Source organism: Durio zibethinus, chromosome 16, assembly GCF_047325235.1.
Source record: "Durio zibethinus cultivar Kanyao isolate XHJ-2024 chromosome 16, ASM4732523v1, whole genome shotgun sequence".
NCBI classification, from domain to species: Eukaryota; Viridiplantae; Streptophyta; class Magnoliopsida; order Malvales; family Malvaceae; genus Durio; species Durio zibethinus.
In genome coordinates, this window is record NC_143177.1 from 18,926,550 (window position 1) to 18,942,530 (window position 15,981).

The following is a 15,981-nucleotide window of genomic DNA, read 5'->3' on the forward strand; positions in this document are numbered from 1 at the left end:
TTTATGTTTTGCACCAAAATTATGAGATGCATATTTGCTTGATTTGCTTTTTCAAGTTGGCCTGTTGACTCTTGAAAACTTGTTTATGTGTTGAAATGACAATTATTATGTATTGATGGCTTTGTTGGTTATTTGATATATGTTAGAGTAATACTTTTTAAAACTTATTGTTTAATTTATTTTGATTAAATAAGTTTAAATGAGTATTTATTTATCTTTTTTCGTGTAAAATATTGTAGAAATTATTAAATTTTTTAGTGATTTAGTTTAAATGGTGTGTGAATTTGAGTTTTATTAGATTAAATTTGTAGTTAAATAATTATTCAAAATAAGAGAAAAAATGATGAAAAATTCGATTATTTAATCGAATTAACCAAATCGAATTGATTTTCGATCGGTTCGATTAAATCGGTTAATTAAAATTTTGTTGGTCGGTTCGGTTATTGATAAAATAAAAATCGGTTAATTCGGTTATTAATTTTTTCAGACAGAATTAATCAAACTAAACGACTGTACACCTCTATTTAGGGTTGATTTTGTTTTTAAATTAAATTTTAGGTTGGTTGTATAGGATAACAATAAAAAAATTTTAAGATCGGATTGAGATTAAATTTTAGATAAATTTATCTCTAATTTGATTCGATATATATTTATAAAAAATAATTTTTAATTATTTATTTAATTTTATATCTATTTATTATATTTATATTAAAAAATAATATTTTATTAATTTTAAATCAAATCAAATTGAATATAATTTTATGTAATATTATATCAGATCAAATTTTAATTTAAAATAATTTTTAAAAATTAAATCAAATTAAATTTAAATATTATAAATATAAAATTAAGTCAATTTATGACAAATAAAAATTTATTCCGACCAACCCATGGTCATTCTTACGTTTGACAGGGAATCTAAAAGAAAAGGAATAAAAAATTTATTTTATTTAATAATTGAATTCATAAATAAAAATAATTATTTTATAACTCATTCCTAAAATTTTTTTCTTTTCTTTTTTTTTTTACTAATGTTCATAAGATATTAAATTGAGGAACAGAGAGGAAGGCGTTTCTGATATTAAATAAGTTAAACTGAGGAGGTATGTGCCATTTGATGATATTGGACACGGACGAATGGACTTCTGTTAGTGAGTCTAGTCATGTCTTGGGCCAGGCTCATTGATTTTTAATTTTCTTTAATTGCGATCCAATCCTCCTAGGAATGAAACATCAAAACTAGAGACGATAATTGAATACGTGGATTAGGTTTAGATTAGATTATTTGGGATAAAATTATTTTGATTTTGAGTCAGTATTCAGATTTTTTTTTTTAATTTGATAGCCATGTTATTCACGTATGAATTATACAATTTGAATTATTTTGAGTTGAGTTAATTATACTTATGATACCTAAATTTTGAACAAAAATATATAAATTGATGCTTAAAAAATTAAAAAGTCCAATTTGCATCTTAAATTTTTAAATTATGTATTATGTTATAACACTAACTCTAGTCATGTCAACCATATCAACTTATAGATGAAATTTATATAAAATTTTTTAAGTGAAATTTGTAAAGTTTGTTTTAAATGATTTTAAAAAAAAAACTTTACAAAAAAATCCAAATGATTGATATAATTCAATGTAAAGATCAATAATATATAAAAAAATTATTTAAAATGTTATTTATATTTTAAATTTAATCAATATTTTTTCAATAGTAAAATTATGTCAACATCTTTATTAAATTACTGTCTAAAAATATATATATCAAAATTTATTAAATTTTTTTAAATTTTACACACTTGATTTACGTAGCAAAACTTTTCAATATTTATATATGAATTTTCTTAAGGCTGTTAGGTGTGATAATGGATTGGATTGGATTAGAGTTGATTCAATTGTTTTGAATAATATATAATATTATAAATTTTTAAAATTTGAACTAACTTTTCTTTCAAACCAATTTAATCCGAACTGAATTTTATTTGTTTGATTCAATGATTTTTGAAATTTTTTTATTTTTTATTTATTATTTTAATATGATTTTTAATATCTTTAAATATAAAATAATTGTTTTATTTTATAAAAATTTAAAATATATAATAATTAATAAAAATATATAATTTGGTTCAGTTTATTTTTTTTCAATTTTTAACTTCTTTATTGGAACCTAATTTATAGATTTAATATCCAAACTTAATACGAATAAAATAAAAAAAAACTAATCCGAATTGATTACTACAGTTTCAAATCGGTTCTCAATTTTCTTAGTTTTTTTTTTTTTTTCTCATTCCTAAGGGCGATTAGGAGAGAATTAAAAATTCTGACAATTCCTATACCCATATTTGTATTTTTTTTATGTTTAACATGTATAAAACAAAAAAAAATTATTGTATCATAATTCATGTCAATATATTTAATACAAAACTCATTTTTTAGTTATTTTTAAACTTATATACCATTTTTATTAAAAATTTAAACCATGTAGCTTTTTTTTATTATATGTAAATTTGATTTTTTTTTTTTTTCGATTTGTCCAATTATTGATCTAGATCAAACTCCTTATTTCGTGGAAGTGAAACTAATTGTACTAATACCATGACCATTTTGGAAAAGGAAAAACAAATTGATAAACAACTTTAACAGTTAACAAAATCTTTATTGCTATTGAGGGTTACCCGCACTATGTCACAAGGCTATATTATTATTATTTTTTGTACTAGAGTAACAATAATATATAATTGTTAATATATAGGGGAGGTAAAATACATAAAACTGTGCAAGGATTAAGGTTTATTAATTTTCAATTAAAAGCTTTAAAATTGATGATTATAAAAATAATATATATATATATATATATATATATAACAAATGTTATCAACTAGAAGATTATAGAAAAATTGAGAGTTAATACTCATTTAAGAATTAATAAGAATGGGCTAGTATTTATCAATCATGAAGATGTCTATAATGACAAAACTAATGATACACAGTTTCATCAATAGATGAAATTTCAATTTTAATTAATATACAATTTGTTAAAGTGACTCAAGCATACAAGTTTTAAGCATAAATTAGTCAAAAATTCTAAAAGATGAAAGCGACGAAAAATGGAGAAAAAGGAAAAAAGAGAAAAAAAAAATCTTATTTTGAAGCTATTGATACTTCTTATGTGTTATATTTGTCTTGTTAATAATCCTTACTGTGTCAAGGACATCACTGAAAGGAGAAATACAACAAAGTTAACAAAAACAATATATTAAAAAATCTTTTACATTCATTATACCATTGAAACTTAGATTTTGAAAGTAAAAGTACATTTCCAAAATACCTTCAAAATGAACTCCTTCATCCTTGCTTGAAAAATATTTGTAGCAGATTGAGCAATGAATGCTACTACCAAAAATAACCTACCAATCTCTTGCACCAAACACAAATTCATATTTTGAGAAATTGCATTTGAGAAATTTTGATACATTGACAATCTATTAAAAGCATTCATGTTGACAAATACAATAAGGTTAAAGTTTTATAGGTTTTATCTTTAAAATAATGGTGTAAATTAAAAAAATAAAAAGCAACAAAAACTTTTTTTTTAAGAAAATATAATGGTTTTGCTAGTTTACAAGTTTATGTCAGATAACTTTGCAAATTAAACTTTTCCATGAAAGACATGGTACAATAAAAATTCATTAACCAAGCAATTTAAATTATAAAGCATTGTACCTTAATTTAAATGCAAAATTTCATTTTTAAGAGTGATTTGCTACCTATAAAAATATTTAATACAATTATTGTATCATAGATTTAAAAAATACAGTATTATAGTGAGACTTAAATTAAGGGTTGCAGTTTTTCTATTCACAAAAATGATAACTTGTACACAAATTAACATAGAAATTGATGCCAAGAAGAAAAAAATGAATATAAGCATCTATTCTACAAATTAAACTCCCAAATAATCACCACCTAAAAGAAATTTAAAGCTTAGTACTTGATTTGTTCATGTCGTATTAACTAATGGATGGTAGCATTGGATCTTAGCCAAGTCCAGATCCTTTAGAAGCATTGGATTTAGTATGCTTCACCTTACCAAAATAGTGGATATAATGCAAGAAACTGTTATGACAAACTGTTGAGCTATCACACATAACTACTACATATTTATGTGCCCTTGTTATGATAACATTCATTAGCCTACAATCTCTCAGGAATCCGACAGCTCCTAAAGTGTTTGATCATACTTAAATCAATAACAAGCATTCCACATTAGTCATAGTTAGATCAGGAAAGCATTTATATTGATAATGACACAATTTCAAGTAATTCATGGTTGAAGCACTAATTTAGAATGCCTTATCGAGGTATATAAAAAAACTTCATACTCAAAACTCAATATATGTTTAATAATTACTATGTACCGAAGGTTATGTCTAAGAATATTTACCTTATAGCAATGTTTAATAAAAAATGTTTGGGGGAATACTGATACGTGGCCCAGCCAGTAATTTGATCTATCTACTCCACTCCCAGTTTGCTTATCAATCCCCTTTTTGTTTGCTCCCTTCAGGGTTTAGGCACAATTTGTCATCAGACTGGGGGTTGAGAAGCATACTATATATGTATTTTCAAGTACAGTCTTACTCTTCCAAATGTCTTTTGTTCACAAGTTGCAACAGTAGCAGTGTTAGTCTTGCAGTTTCTTGAATGTAACTTGGTAGTTCAATTTGAACTCGTGGCGATTTGTCCCATCTCTTGACTTCTTTCAGTACAATCCGTACATGAGATTGTGTAAATGTTAAGGAGGTTCACTCTGTTTTGTCTATTTATCTAGGAATCCTCATTGTTCCAATGCAAGCCTTTCAAATAGTGTATCATGTTAACTCAAATATTATTATCAGTGTCATATACATTGTAATGCATGTCATTCGTTAAATTTTTGGTGCATTGACACTTTGATACTGATATCAAATAATGATAAACATTTTCACTGCTCATGGGTTAGAGCCACCGCAAAATTAACCAGCCAATACCGTTAGCAATAATCTTGTAAGACGAGAATTTCCCCCCGATAATGGCATCATTATGATGGCATCATCTGGTTTAAGATGATAACAATTTATACATGAACGGCAGCCTTTGTTGAACCCAAATTATTACTGAAACCCCGACAATCACACTCACACAGGATGAGTGAAATATTAAATGTTTAACTAAGTTGAGAAATATCAACCTCATCAGGGATTCTGAAGGTGGCTGCTGCACCAAATTTCCTAAACACATGTGCCTCATTTCTGGAGTCCTCTTCATCACTGTCATCATCTTCCTCACCATTGTGATGACTAGTTGATGAAGGATCATAGACACTTTTAGACCGGCAATTTTGGGTAGCAAGCATGTTGACTTGTCCAAGGTGAGAAATTTCAACCACAACAGTATCATCATCAATTGGCAGTGGTTGCTTCCATGGTTCCCCGTCAATCCTCATAAATGTATGGTCAGCAGCACCTTTATGAAACTCAAAGCGGATTCGGGGTGCCTAGTTGCCATCAGATAACAAATAATAACAAATACTGAAATACTGAACCAAACACATAAAGAGATTTATCTTATGTAACATTTTGATCAATTTAACTAATTTCTTGTCCTTGTAGGAATGAAGGAAAATATAGGGGAGAAGTAAAATCATTGATTCGATAAATTCTTTTTCATAAAATTTTTCCTTAGTTTTGGGGAGAGAGGGATTTAAAGTAGGGCTGTCATCTCTAAATGGAGGGTTTGACTGCTGGATTATGCCTTCTTTGATTATTACCTGTGCCAGACGAGTTCCGTGTCCATTTGGAGCCAGCAACACGAGCCCATGCCAAGCATCTCTAAAACCAACAATTTCGAGAAGGCCATCATCTACAAAAGGTGGAGTCAGGTCTCTCTGTAAAGTTGATTCAGAGAAATATTTCATCAGATTTTTTTGAGCAAGTTCATGCTTCTTAACCAAAAAGAACCAAATTCAAATACAAAACAAATCATCAAATGAAATATATAGAAACTGACATCACGCTGTTTTCTGCTGTTTGGCTTTCCCCAAGGATTCAAACCACCAGAAAAGCTGGGCAAGTTGAGACATATGATTGACCTTATGCTGTTTAAATTGGGGAGGGGGTCCGGGGACAAAACAGAAATACATAAGAGGCACCCTTCGTTAACAACAGTGAAAGCAATATTACGAAATTAAGTAGAAAAATATGAAATAAGCAGCAGTTGTTTTACTTCACAAAAACTCTTTAAACAACATTTTCATTGTTAAAAAGCATGAATCATCTAATTAACAAGAATAAGGACATGAAACTTAGGAAGATTGAAGAAAGAGACAACACTATGTTGCACAAACAACAAAGAGAGCCACGTTGATGTGTCTATAATGTTGATGAAGCTATCCCAGAAATTTTGGGGTTAAAATTAGAAATTTTACAATATAGCATGGCCAATTTTTGCAAACAACTGTCTCTTTTACATATGAAAAATAAAAATGGTCTAAAGCCAGTAACCTCCATAAGACAAAATGCGAATTACCTGTTAGGTATTTGGAGGTCTTGCCATTGACATTGACCATATTTCTTCATGATTTTCACTTTTGCAAGCTGGGCAACATTCCTGTAGTTTAAGATCATATACAATTTTCAATTTACTAAGAAAAGAAGCTGAAATTATTTGGTGAGAGATTTTCTACTTTATACAGCCTACTGTAAGTACCTGGGAGAATAAAAGAGATTTCTCTACACATTGTGCCACAATTTATCTCAAAATAAAAGGCTAAAATTCCATTTTCACACTACAAGTGGTAGTACAACATGAAACATTTCAATACTTTTCATATTACACCTTCACGCTTCCTGTTTTTTTTTTTCAATTTATATTTTATTTTCCATTATCAACAATTAATTGGAGAAAATAAGCCATGCTTCAATGAAAGGAAAATGCATGAAACTTGAACGTAAGCCTATGATTTGAAAAAAAAGTTACTATTATGTATCAAAGATAAAAAGCAACCACACTTACTTCGAAGAAGGATGAAAAACAGATGCGGCAAACCACCCTTGTGTACAACCAAACTTTGCACGAGTGCTCTGTTGGAAAGAAAGTTGGGGAACATGAAAAAATGATTAACCAGCATATCTTCCTAAGGGAGAATATTCCTCAAAGACAAGCAAGATCCAGATAATATACATATCTATGCATAGAAACACACACCTACAAACATGTACATATTCCATAAATAAAAGTATGTCATTATACAACACGTTATGTCATTATACAGCACATAAATGTGTATTCAATCACCAAGAAAGATAATTAAAAATCATTGTGGAGGAGTTCATAAAAGCCACTTTTATGAAGAAGATTGAAACTGTTGAGTATCAAATGCAAAAAAAAAAAAAAAAAAATAAGTGCTGTTGACGTGTTATAATAGACACTCAAGTAGTTCAAATCCAGGTAAACCAACTCTACAAATGGAAACTCAAGAGCTCCATTTTGGCAGCCTGCCAGAGTAATTTCAAATTTAATGCATTAATCAGCTTCAAATATCTTTCTTAAACACTTCACATGGAAGTGTTGAACAAAGTGTCTCACATTTGAATTTAGTTCCCACTCTAATAAGTAAGAAAGTTAGATTACAAATCGACTCAATAAGTAGGACCTCACCCATAAGTTTACCGTCCCAGTTTGGACAGCAGATAAATGCCACACCTACAATGTGCATTAGTTTCTTAACAAAACAATGCAACTAAAGATGTAATTAATTATTAATTCAGCAGCATCTTCTACCATTTGGATTTGCTCACACCCTTCTCCAATGAAATTGTCCATATGCAATATACAAGACCACCAATCTAGCTGGTGTCATGTATGGTTTCTAATCCCTTTAATTTCTTAGTAAATGTTAAGTAAGTTGAAAAACTTACTAACCAGTTTCTCAGGTATGGATGGTAACATAATTAATTCTCGAAAAAGATTGTTCTTGAAAATGATTTTCCTTAAAGCTGAAAGAGAATAAGTCTACAATGAAAGTATATGCTAGCAGTCAATCATGTAACATCCTTGAAAAAGGAAAACTGTGATGGTTTGACTGCATGTGCCCATCTCATAAAAAAAAAAAAAGGCAGATGACACCATGCAGAACTATACCTGATTAACCAACTGGTTCTTAAATTTTTCTGGATGCAACTTTCGCTCAATGTGAAAAGCATAAGATACTTGAGCATCCATTCCTATAGACAACATTACAACAATAGTAATGAGGGTAACCGGTCGTCATCTTGTCATGTTAGAAAGAAATCTAAATAAACCAGACACTAACTAGAAGGTGAGAGTAAATAAATCTGTCATTTACATTGGATTGTAAGACAGTAATGTAAGTGTCCACTAGCTTAGCAGGTAAAGTCTTTTGGTGGTTGCACCAGGACTAGTGATCAGATCCTGCCTTTCAATTACATGAAGAGGAGGGTAACTTCCTCTTGTTTAGCCTAACAAGTGGACCCAAAAAGGAGAAATGGAGGAGATAGTAAGACAGTAAAGATAACCTTTGCAAAAGAAACAAAAGGACTCAAAAACTAGTTTCTTGGAATTTCAAAACGATAGTTCAACCAGATGTAAAATGGAACTGGACGCATAAAGAAACCTATCATTTCATAAAGTTTTTGTTCAATCATATATTCTTTACTAGAATTGTTTAATTTCTATTAGGCAACGGAAAGTAAAAGGAATAAAAAACTGTGTTAATTTATTATGTCAGAAATTATAATCAATTTGCACTTTAAAGCATCATTACAAAAACAGATGCATTTTAAAGGCATCCACAGTTATAAGACACTCTGTAAGAAGATAAAGATAGCTTTATGTTATCAACATAACAGTTTGAATACTTGTCCGGAGAAAGTACTCTTACCCATGCTGAAGTAATTCCAGAATCCCCCACGAAATGTATGGTAACCCTCCTGAGGAGCAAAACCTTTCAAATAAGAATGGAAAATAATACCAACTATGGTATAATGATTCTATACACCTATTGGATTTCTTTCATAAATCTCAAGAATCAGGTAGAGAATGTAAACTGGAAGTTAGACCAAAAGTTTCAGGAAGGATTATGTGCTACTGAAAATATTCATATGGTATGAAGAGCAAAGAAAATTAAGAACCATTCAAAGTCATAAAAGGGTATTGGAAGTTTTTACTTGCAAGTTACAAGAGATAGCCTTAAGCTTTTAAAAAGCATACAGTTTCTTGATTGCAAAAAACAGAGAGTAAGACAGAGAAATGTTTCTAAGAAGTCACAGAAGGCAATGGTAGAATGTTTTACCATGTTCAATTCATCTGTTGAAGAGACACGACCAAATGCATGTAAAGAATGTGGTAGCTCAAGAGGTGCAATAGGATCACAGGAACCTTCCTTTGGAGCTCTCATCCTCATGAGAATATGCCAACTGAACCACAAAAATGCATATATCAGTAACTATATTAAAGTTCTTTATATTAGTCAACCCTGTGGTTTAATTGAAAAAAGAAATTTAGATGTATGTTGGTATGAGAATACTTTTCCAAAATGAAACATTATATCCATAAAGAGACTAAAAAACACAAGTGACAAGAAAAAAGAATAATGCAGTAATGTAGTTATAAATTGGACTTTGAGAGTTAAGCAGCATGGTATGCAAAAATGCTTCGTTTTTTGGCACATATGGATAGAGAATTAAACCGAATTTATTGATCATTACATATAATTCAATTTTAGATATTGTATGAAAGTATGATCTCTTCTATTCTCTTGTAAGAATTGAAGGCTTTTTGATTGGGTGAGTTGAAAGAAGTATTGTTTAGTCTGCCTTATTTTCCTTTCTTCATTTTTTTCCTTATATCAAAAAAGTTATTGTATGAAAGTATGATCTCTTCTATTCTCTTGTAAGAATTGAAGGCTTTTTGATTGGGTGAGTTTAAAGAAGTATTGTTTAGTCTGCCTTATTTTGCTATGCTAAATCTTAATATATTTAATTTGATCTGTATCTTTTTTAATTCTGTCCTCCTTAAAATTGAATACTAGTGAAAATGATGGAAAGAATCAACCAAGAAAATAAAAAGAAAAAAAAGTTCTCTCAATGATGTAGCTATACAGCACTGAACTCTTTTTTTATATACTACATCTTTCCCAGAAGATTTATATGTCAAAAATGTTACACATTTAATTTTGCCCGAACTTCCATTTATAAAGTTACACAGAAAGGATTGAGAATTAATAGATCATAATTGTTCCCTACTGCATGCTTGATAGCTATTAATACATGATCAAAGGATTGACAAGTGTTTTACATGTGTCTAAATAATGTACACAACAATTTACATGATAACCAGGTAGCGGAGATGGGAGCATATCGCATCACTAAAGGTTCATCACTTAAAGGAGGCAAAGTCCCATTTAACTGAAATTGGATATGCAAACCACACTTTGGCTATCATCAGCACTATGCCAGATCAGGGAGTTCCAGATTTTACAACTACAATTCGTATCAAGCATGTGTCTTTGTGTGTGTCTGTGTGAGTGAGAGAGAGAGAGAGAGAGAGCGAGTCATTTCAACTACATTACTTGTCAATTTTCATTTCCTTCGCTTTCATTACTTGTTCCAAGAATGATAACACAGAATTACGATCAGTCCCAGGATTCTTCTTTCCCTGTAATTTAGAAAACTGCAAGTTAGACCAGCACTGAATACTCATAAATTTAAGGAGATTATTCATGATATAAAGACTTCCAGCAGATTCCTATTGCCTAGTGCCAATCAAGAATTAGAAGAACTTTCAGCAAACATTACAAATTTTACTGAAAGCAAGGGCTCTGAATATTTTGTTTGACTGAGAGTGTGAACTTACCTCTGCTCCACATTAAAAAAGACAACAAGAAACAAAACCGGAGTATAGAAAATTCAAATACTACCAAGCCAATTAAAAGCATGTTGTGCCCAAAAAATGACAGCATGACCACTTATTAATTGTCCTAGATTGCTCTATGTAAGAAAACATATCATTACAGTTTTAACTATCATTCGATACTTGATTACAACTAATAAGAGCAAGCAGATACTCACCCAGCCAAATGAAAACGGCAGATTGTTTCCAGTTCCCAAAGGAACTGTCGCAACTGGAGGTGGATGTGGCAATTTAAGATCACAAACAACCCCCAGAAGCCAGCCAGCTGTCCCATCACCACCAGCAACCTAAAGAACAAGCTACTCGTGAGAAGCAAAATAAACAAATTAATAATAATAATAATAATAATAACTGCACTGCTGCTCCTTGTTATCTGAGGCTCAACTTACAATTATTCTTAATCTCTCATGAATCTTAGAGGCAAATTCATCTTTTTCTTGTTTCAACTTTTCTAGTCTCATGTAAACTCTGTGAAGCACCTTATCAGGGGCCTCTTCCCCCACATCAAATACCTGAAATTAGTTACACAGAGATAAACCCCAAAGCAAATATCCGAATATTAATCGTGAAAGACTAAACGTACCTGATGTTCATTGAGGATACTTTTATATGTTTTAAGAAGATCCCCACCCAACTGACCGCCACTTTTGGAGTTGATAAAAACTAGTACTGGAAATTTAGGCGCATCAGGAACATCAGAGATCTTTGTTTCATCATTAAATATATATGTAGGGATGCAGAATTCCTTCAACAAGTCCGAGTTAGATTCTGCCATTGTCGGGCCCAACTGCTTACCAAATTATCAATGATTGTCAAAATCAAGGTACAACAGAATTAAAAACAAAATATTTAAAATATAAATAACATAGAATTTAAATTTTCCACCATGGTGAACCATGAAGAGATTAAAATCATAGAATTATGTGATCTCTTATATAAAGCCCCTGCATTACGGATTTCCAGAAGCTCATTCGCTGAACAACAATAACGATGAGATTGATTATACCAGTAAATAACAGGGTGAGCGACTTATCAGTACTTAAATGATTAGAAGGGAAAAGGTTCCAATCAGAAAGAAAGTTTCTAGCCAAGTCAACTCTCTCTAAGTCACAAGTCCAAAAAATAAAAGAAAATAAGTTTATGTTATAACATTCGAATTCAGGAATTTTAACAAACACGAAAAATGCACAAAAAGGCATCCATTGCAAGCAAAAAGAAAAAGAGAAGAAAATTTTACTCAACCGTATTTAGAAACTGTTGAGCAGAAAGCTTCGCTAAGAGAAGCTTTCTCGGTGGGTGTTGGAGAATGTGAATAAGAACACCAACCAAATAGTAGAAATTAAAAGGAGATTCGATTGCTTGCGATTACGGGATGAAATTTGATTGAAAAAGAGAGATTTATGAGGTACCTGGTAAATGAATCTGAAGAGATCTGGTTTCGAACTATCTTTCTCTGTTTTTGTTGAATTAATAAAGCTTTTTTACAGTTCGTTAACTCGGGTTCTGAAATTTGTATGAAACGTTTAAAGACGAGATGTAGAAGGACAGAGTTGACTTGTTCTGTATAGGTATTTATTATTACTATTTTTTTATTTTATAAAAGAGATCATATGGTTGCCTTTTGAGAACTTATTTCCGAAATTATTTGATAAAAAATAAAGAGCACAAGACCAACGTCAATAAATGTTTACGTTATGGAAACCAATCGTTTGGGATTTTTTTTTTAAGGCTTTTTCCATTGTTATATTATCCTGTTAATGGAGCCGAGCAGCTGCACCCTTTATGATTCGTTGAACTAAAAGGCCGATAATACGTTCTGACGTCAGATTCCACTTGGCAAATTCTTGGGGTCTACCACTGTTACGAGAATCCTCCCGCCGCGATCATTATAGCCGTTGCAAGTCTTTTGTGTGCCTTTCATAAGGCATTTGCCTTAATAAAGGTTCTTTCATAAGGCATTTGGTTTCATAAAGGCCCCTTATGCCTCTGAAGGCTGTGTGGTACTTTTTCTTATTTATTCCATACCTTATTATTTGATCACACACCTTAACACCAGTTCCTCTATTTATAAAAGATCTTTAAGCTTTAAGATGTAAAATATTTTTCACATAATTCAAAGAGCATTAATAGTGTTGTAAAACAGATTAAATGTTAATCAACCTGTACAGCCACAAATATAGGTTGAGCAAACATCGATTCCAGACTTTATTTTTTTCATCCTTTGGACAAAAATTTTCATTCAACAAAAGGAAAAAAACACCTAATTCAATTGCAATAGCTGGTATTGCTACAAAACCAAGTATCAATCTCTAGTTTATGTTTGAGGCCAACCAAGGAAGATTCCAAAGACAATGAATACTTCAATGAGGGAAGTCAGACACCCAAGTTTCATAACAAAGGAGATTTCAATTAAGTATACAAAAGAAACCATGAGTGAACAGCCACCACCAATCCTAGCAACTATGCGAACCTGTTAGAAGTAATGGGAAACATGGTGCAAAACCCATTAAAAGTTTACCTTATAGAATGTGGCTACTGCTAGGATAATTGTGTAATGCCTACCTATGTAATTTGAGGTTTTGCCAAATACAAGTGAGCCTATGAGTGAAAGTACATTCAAGTTAATCTGACAAAAAAAAAAAAAGAATACATCCAGGCTACAAAACAAGATTTCTACTTAAACTATGTGATTTTGAGGTTTTCTTTGATAAACAACACTGCCCCATTCATTACACCAATATCTACAAAAGATATACACAGTAATTTATCCAAATTTTCACTGATGGTGAAAAAGGAGTGTGATTTGAAGCCATGCAGGATACCAGCATTAACTAGTCATGGGTTTTGATTAGTAATCAAGAAACTATTTTATTATATCCCTACCTGGGTTCTTGACAATTTTAGGGGGAAAAAAAGGAATTAGAAATGAGACAAATGAAAGGTGACTCACCATAGCCTAAGAGAATAGAGTTTGCAAAGACTAAAAATGCATAAAAAAAATGAAAAATCATACCAAACAATGTATATATTAAAACCATAAAAGAAAGGAGCTGGAAAGAAACTTTTTTTTCTTTTTCTCCCCTGTGATCTCTCTATTCTAGTTCCTTCCCTGTAAACATATTCAGAACCTTCATTAATGCAACATCGTAAGCTTCAACCCAAACTTTCTGCTTGATTCCTTCATCCCCTCTTATTTATTGTTCCATTCCCCTTTTTTCTTTTTCTTTTTTTACTTTTTTTTCACTCATTTCAATCTCCAAAACCTTCTTTCTTCAAAAGCTTCAACCTTTTCTTTCATCTCTGAATGTTTCTTGGAAAAGCTTTTAAAAGCTTTTAAGAGTAGGTTTTTTTACCACATCTACCCACCCAATCCCATTTAATACATTACTAAGCTGTCCCCTATAAAATCAATTAGAGACAAGTTTTATATATCTTATAGATATCCAAAACTACATGATAATTTGATTAAAAACTATAATAATATTAGTTTTTTATACATGTGCTCTGTTAATTTTATAATGGAAAGGGATTAACTTACGTAAAAAAATTATATACTTTTTTCTAATCATTGATTTTAATAGATCCAACAAATGAAATTAACCCATTTTTTTCTCTTTTTCACTTGACTTTCTCATCTTTGATCTATTGAAATCAATGGTTAAAAAATGTGTAAATTAATAATTAATTATATGATTTTATATTGTATCATTAATATCATATTTTTTTCAATATTATATTTAAATTTTAAATATAAATATGCAAATCTTAATAGTGAAGAAGGATTACATGTTCCTTTTGCCATAACAATTTGAATACCAATGCTAGTTTTATTGTTCTTTTAGTTATTTGATGTATGAAGAAGCTATTGTTTGTATCACATATTTATTTTATTTAAATTTTTTTAGATAAACAATGTGTTTTATTTATCTAAAGAGAAGATAATATCTTGTAGCTTTTCTAAATGGTACAAACTATATATTGGTAAATATAAATACAAAATAAAATATAGAAAATGCTAGTGAAAATCTCATATTCTCATATGTTATCCCACGAATCTAAATACATAAGATGCACTAAGAATTTTTACAATTTATAATTATATTAAAATTTATATATTTTTTTAAGAGACTTACTTTTGAGGAGTTGGATCCTAAAAAATTCACTCATGTCAGTCGTATTTCATTTAAATTCATTCTAAAAATATTGTTATTATTAAATTCTTTAAAATCGGTTTATATTAGTTATATTTAAATGGTTTTGCTTTATTAAGATTTAATTTAAATATTATTTGTGTCACTTTTAATCAAATTATGTCTTTTACATAAAAATAAAAAAGACATATTACTAAATAATCAATTAAAAACTTAGATAAATATTTTTATTTTTATTTTTAATTAAAAAAGTATGACACTTAACTTTATCAAATCCAATAAAAAATTTTAAGTGAAAAATAATTAGTATAAGGGTTAAATACATATTTGATACCCGAACTTTGTAATTTTTGTCACATTGGTACTTAAAGAAATTTTTTTGTCACATTGGTGCCTGAACTTTCAAATTGTTATCACATTGATATTTTGACTAACGTTATTAGTCAATTTTGCTGATGAAGCATGAATATCCTATAAGATATTGATATGTATTTATAAAGTCTAGTCAATACTATATCATAAATGCTATATCATATCACATCATGCTCATATCATATTTAAAAGAAAATTTTAGAAAAATTTCTAAAAATACTTAAAAAATTCTAAAAACTCTAAAATGTTTTTAAAAATTATAAAAAAGTTAAATAAAATTCTAAAAATTTTAAACAATTCTAAAATTATTATAAAAATTTTAAAAAAAGTTCAAAGAATTCAAAAAATATTTTTTAAAAAAATCTAAAGAAATATTAAAAAAACATTATTTTTAAAATCTAATTTTTTTAAATTCAAAAAATTTTAAAAATTTGTAAAAAATTTTAAGAACTTTAAAAAAAATTTTAAAATTTAAAA

General features: G+C 29.4%; 1 protein-coding gene across 4 annotated transcripts; it reads right to left on the bottom strand.

Annotated features, from left to right (window-relative positions):
• Positions 1-4,969: 4,969 nt before the first annotated feature.
• LOC111293850 (diacylglycerol kinase 5-like) lies at positions 4,970-12,548 on the bottom strand. Of its 4 annotated transcripts, none has more exons than XM_022886865.2 (13): positions 12,391-12,548; positions 11,565-11,768; positions 11,371-11,493; positions 11,140-11,268; positions 10,641-10,726; positions 9,363-9,486; positions 8,952-9,000; positions 8,192-8,274; positions 7,064-7,131; positions 6,578-6,658; positions 6,059-6,146; positions 5,820-5,936; positions 4,970-5,546 (listed from the first exon to the last, which is right to left on the bottom strand). In XM_022886865.2, exons 2-13 carry the CDS (start codon positions 11,754-11,756, stop codon positions 5,217-5,219), a joined length of 1,470 nt encoding a protein of 489 aa, XP_022742600.1. In that variant the 5' UTR covers positions 11,757-11,768; positions 12,391-12,548; the 3' UTR covers positions 4,970-5,216. The 4 variants fall into 4 exon arrangements, with proteins under 4 accessions (XP_022742600.1, XP_022742609.1, XP_022742616.1 ...); XM_022886874.2 differs by having other exon boundaries at positions 11,565-11,771; positions 12,391-12,527; XM_022886881.2 differs by having other exon boundaries at positions 12,224-12,421.
• Positions 12,549-15,981: the final 3,433 nt, after the last annotated feature.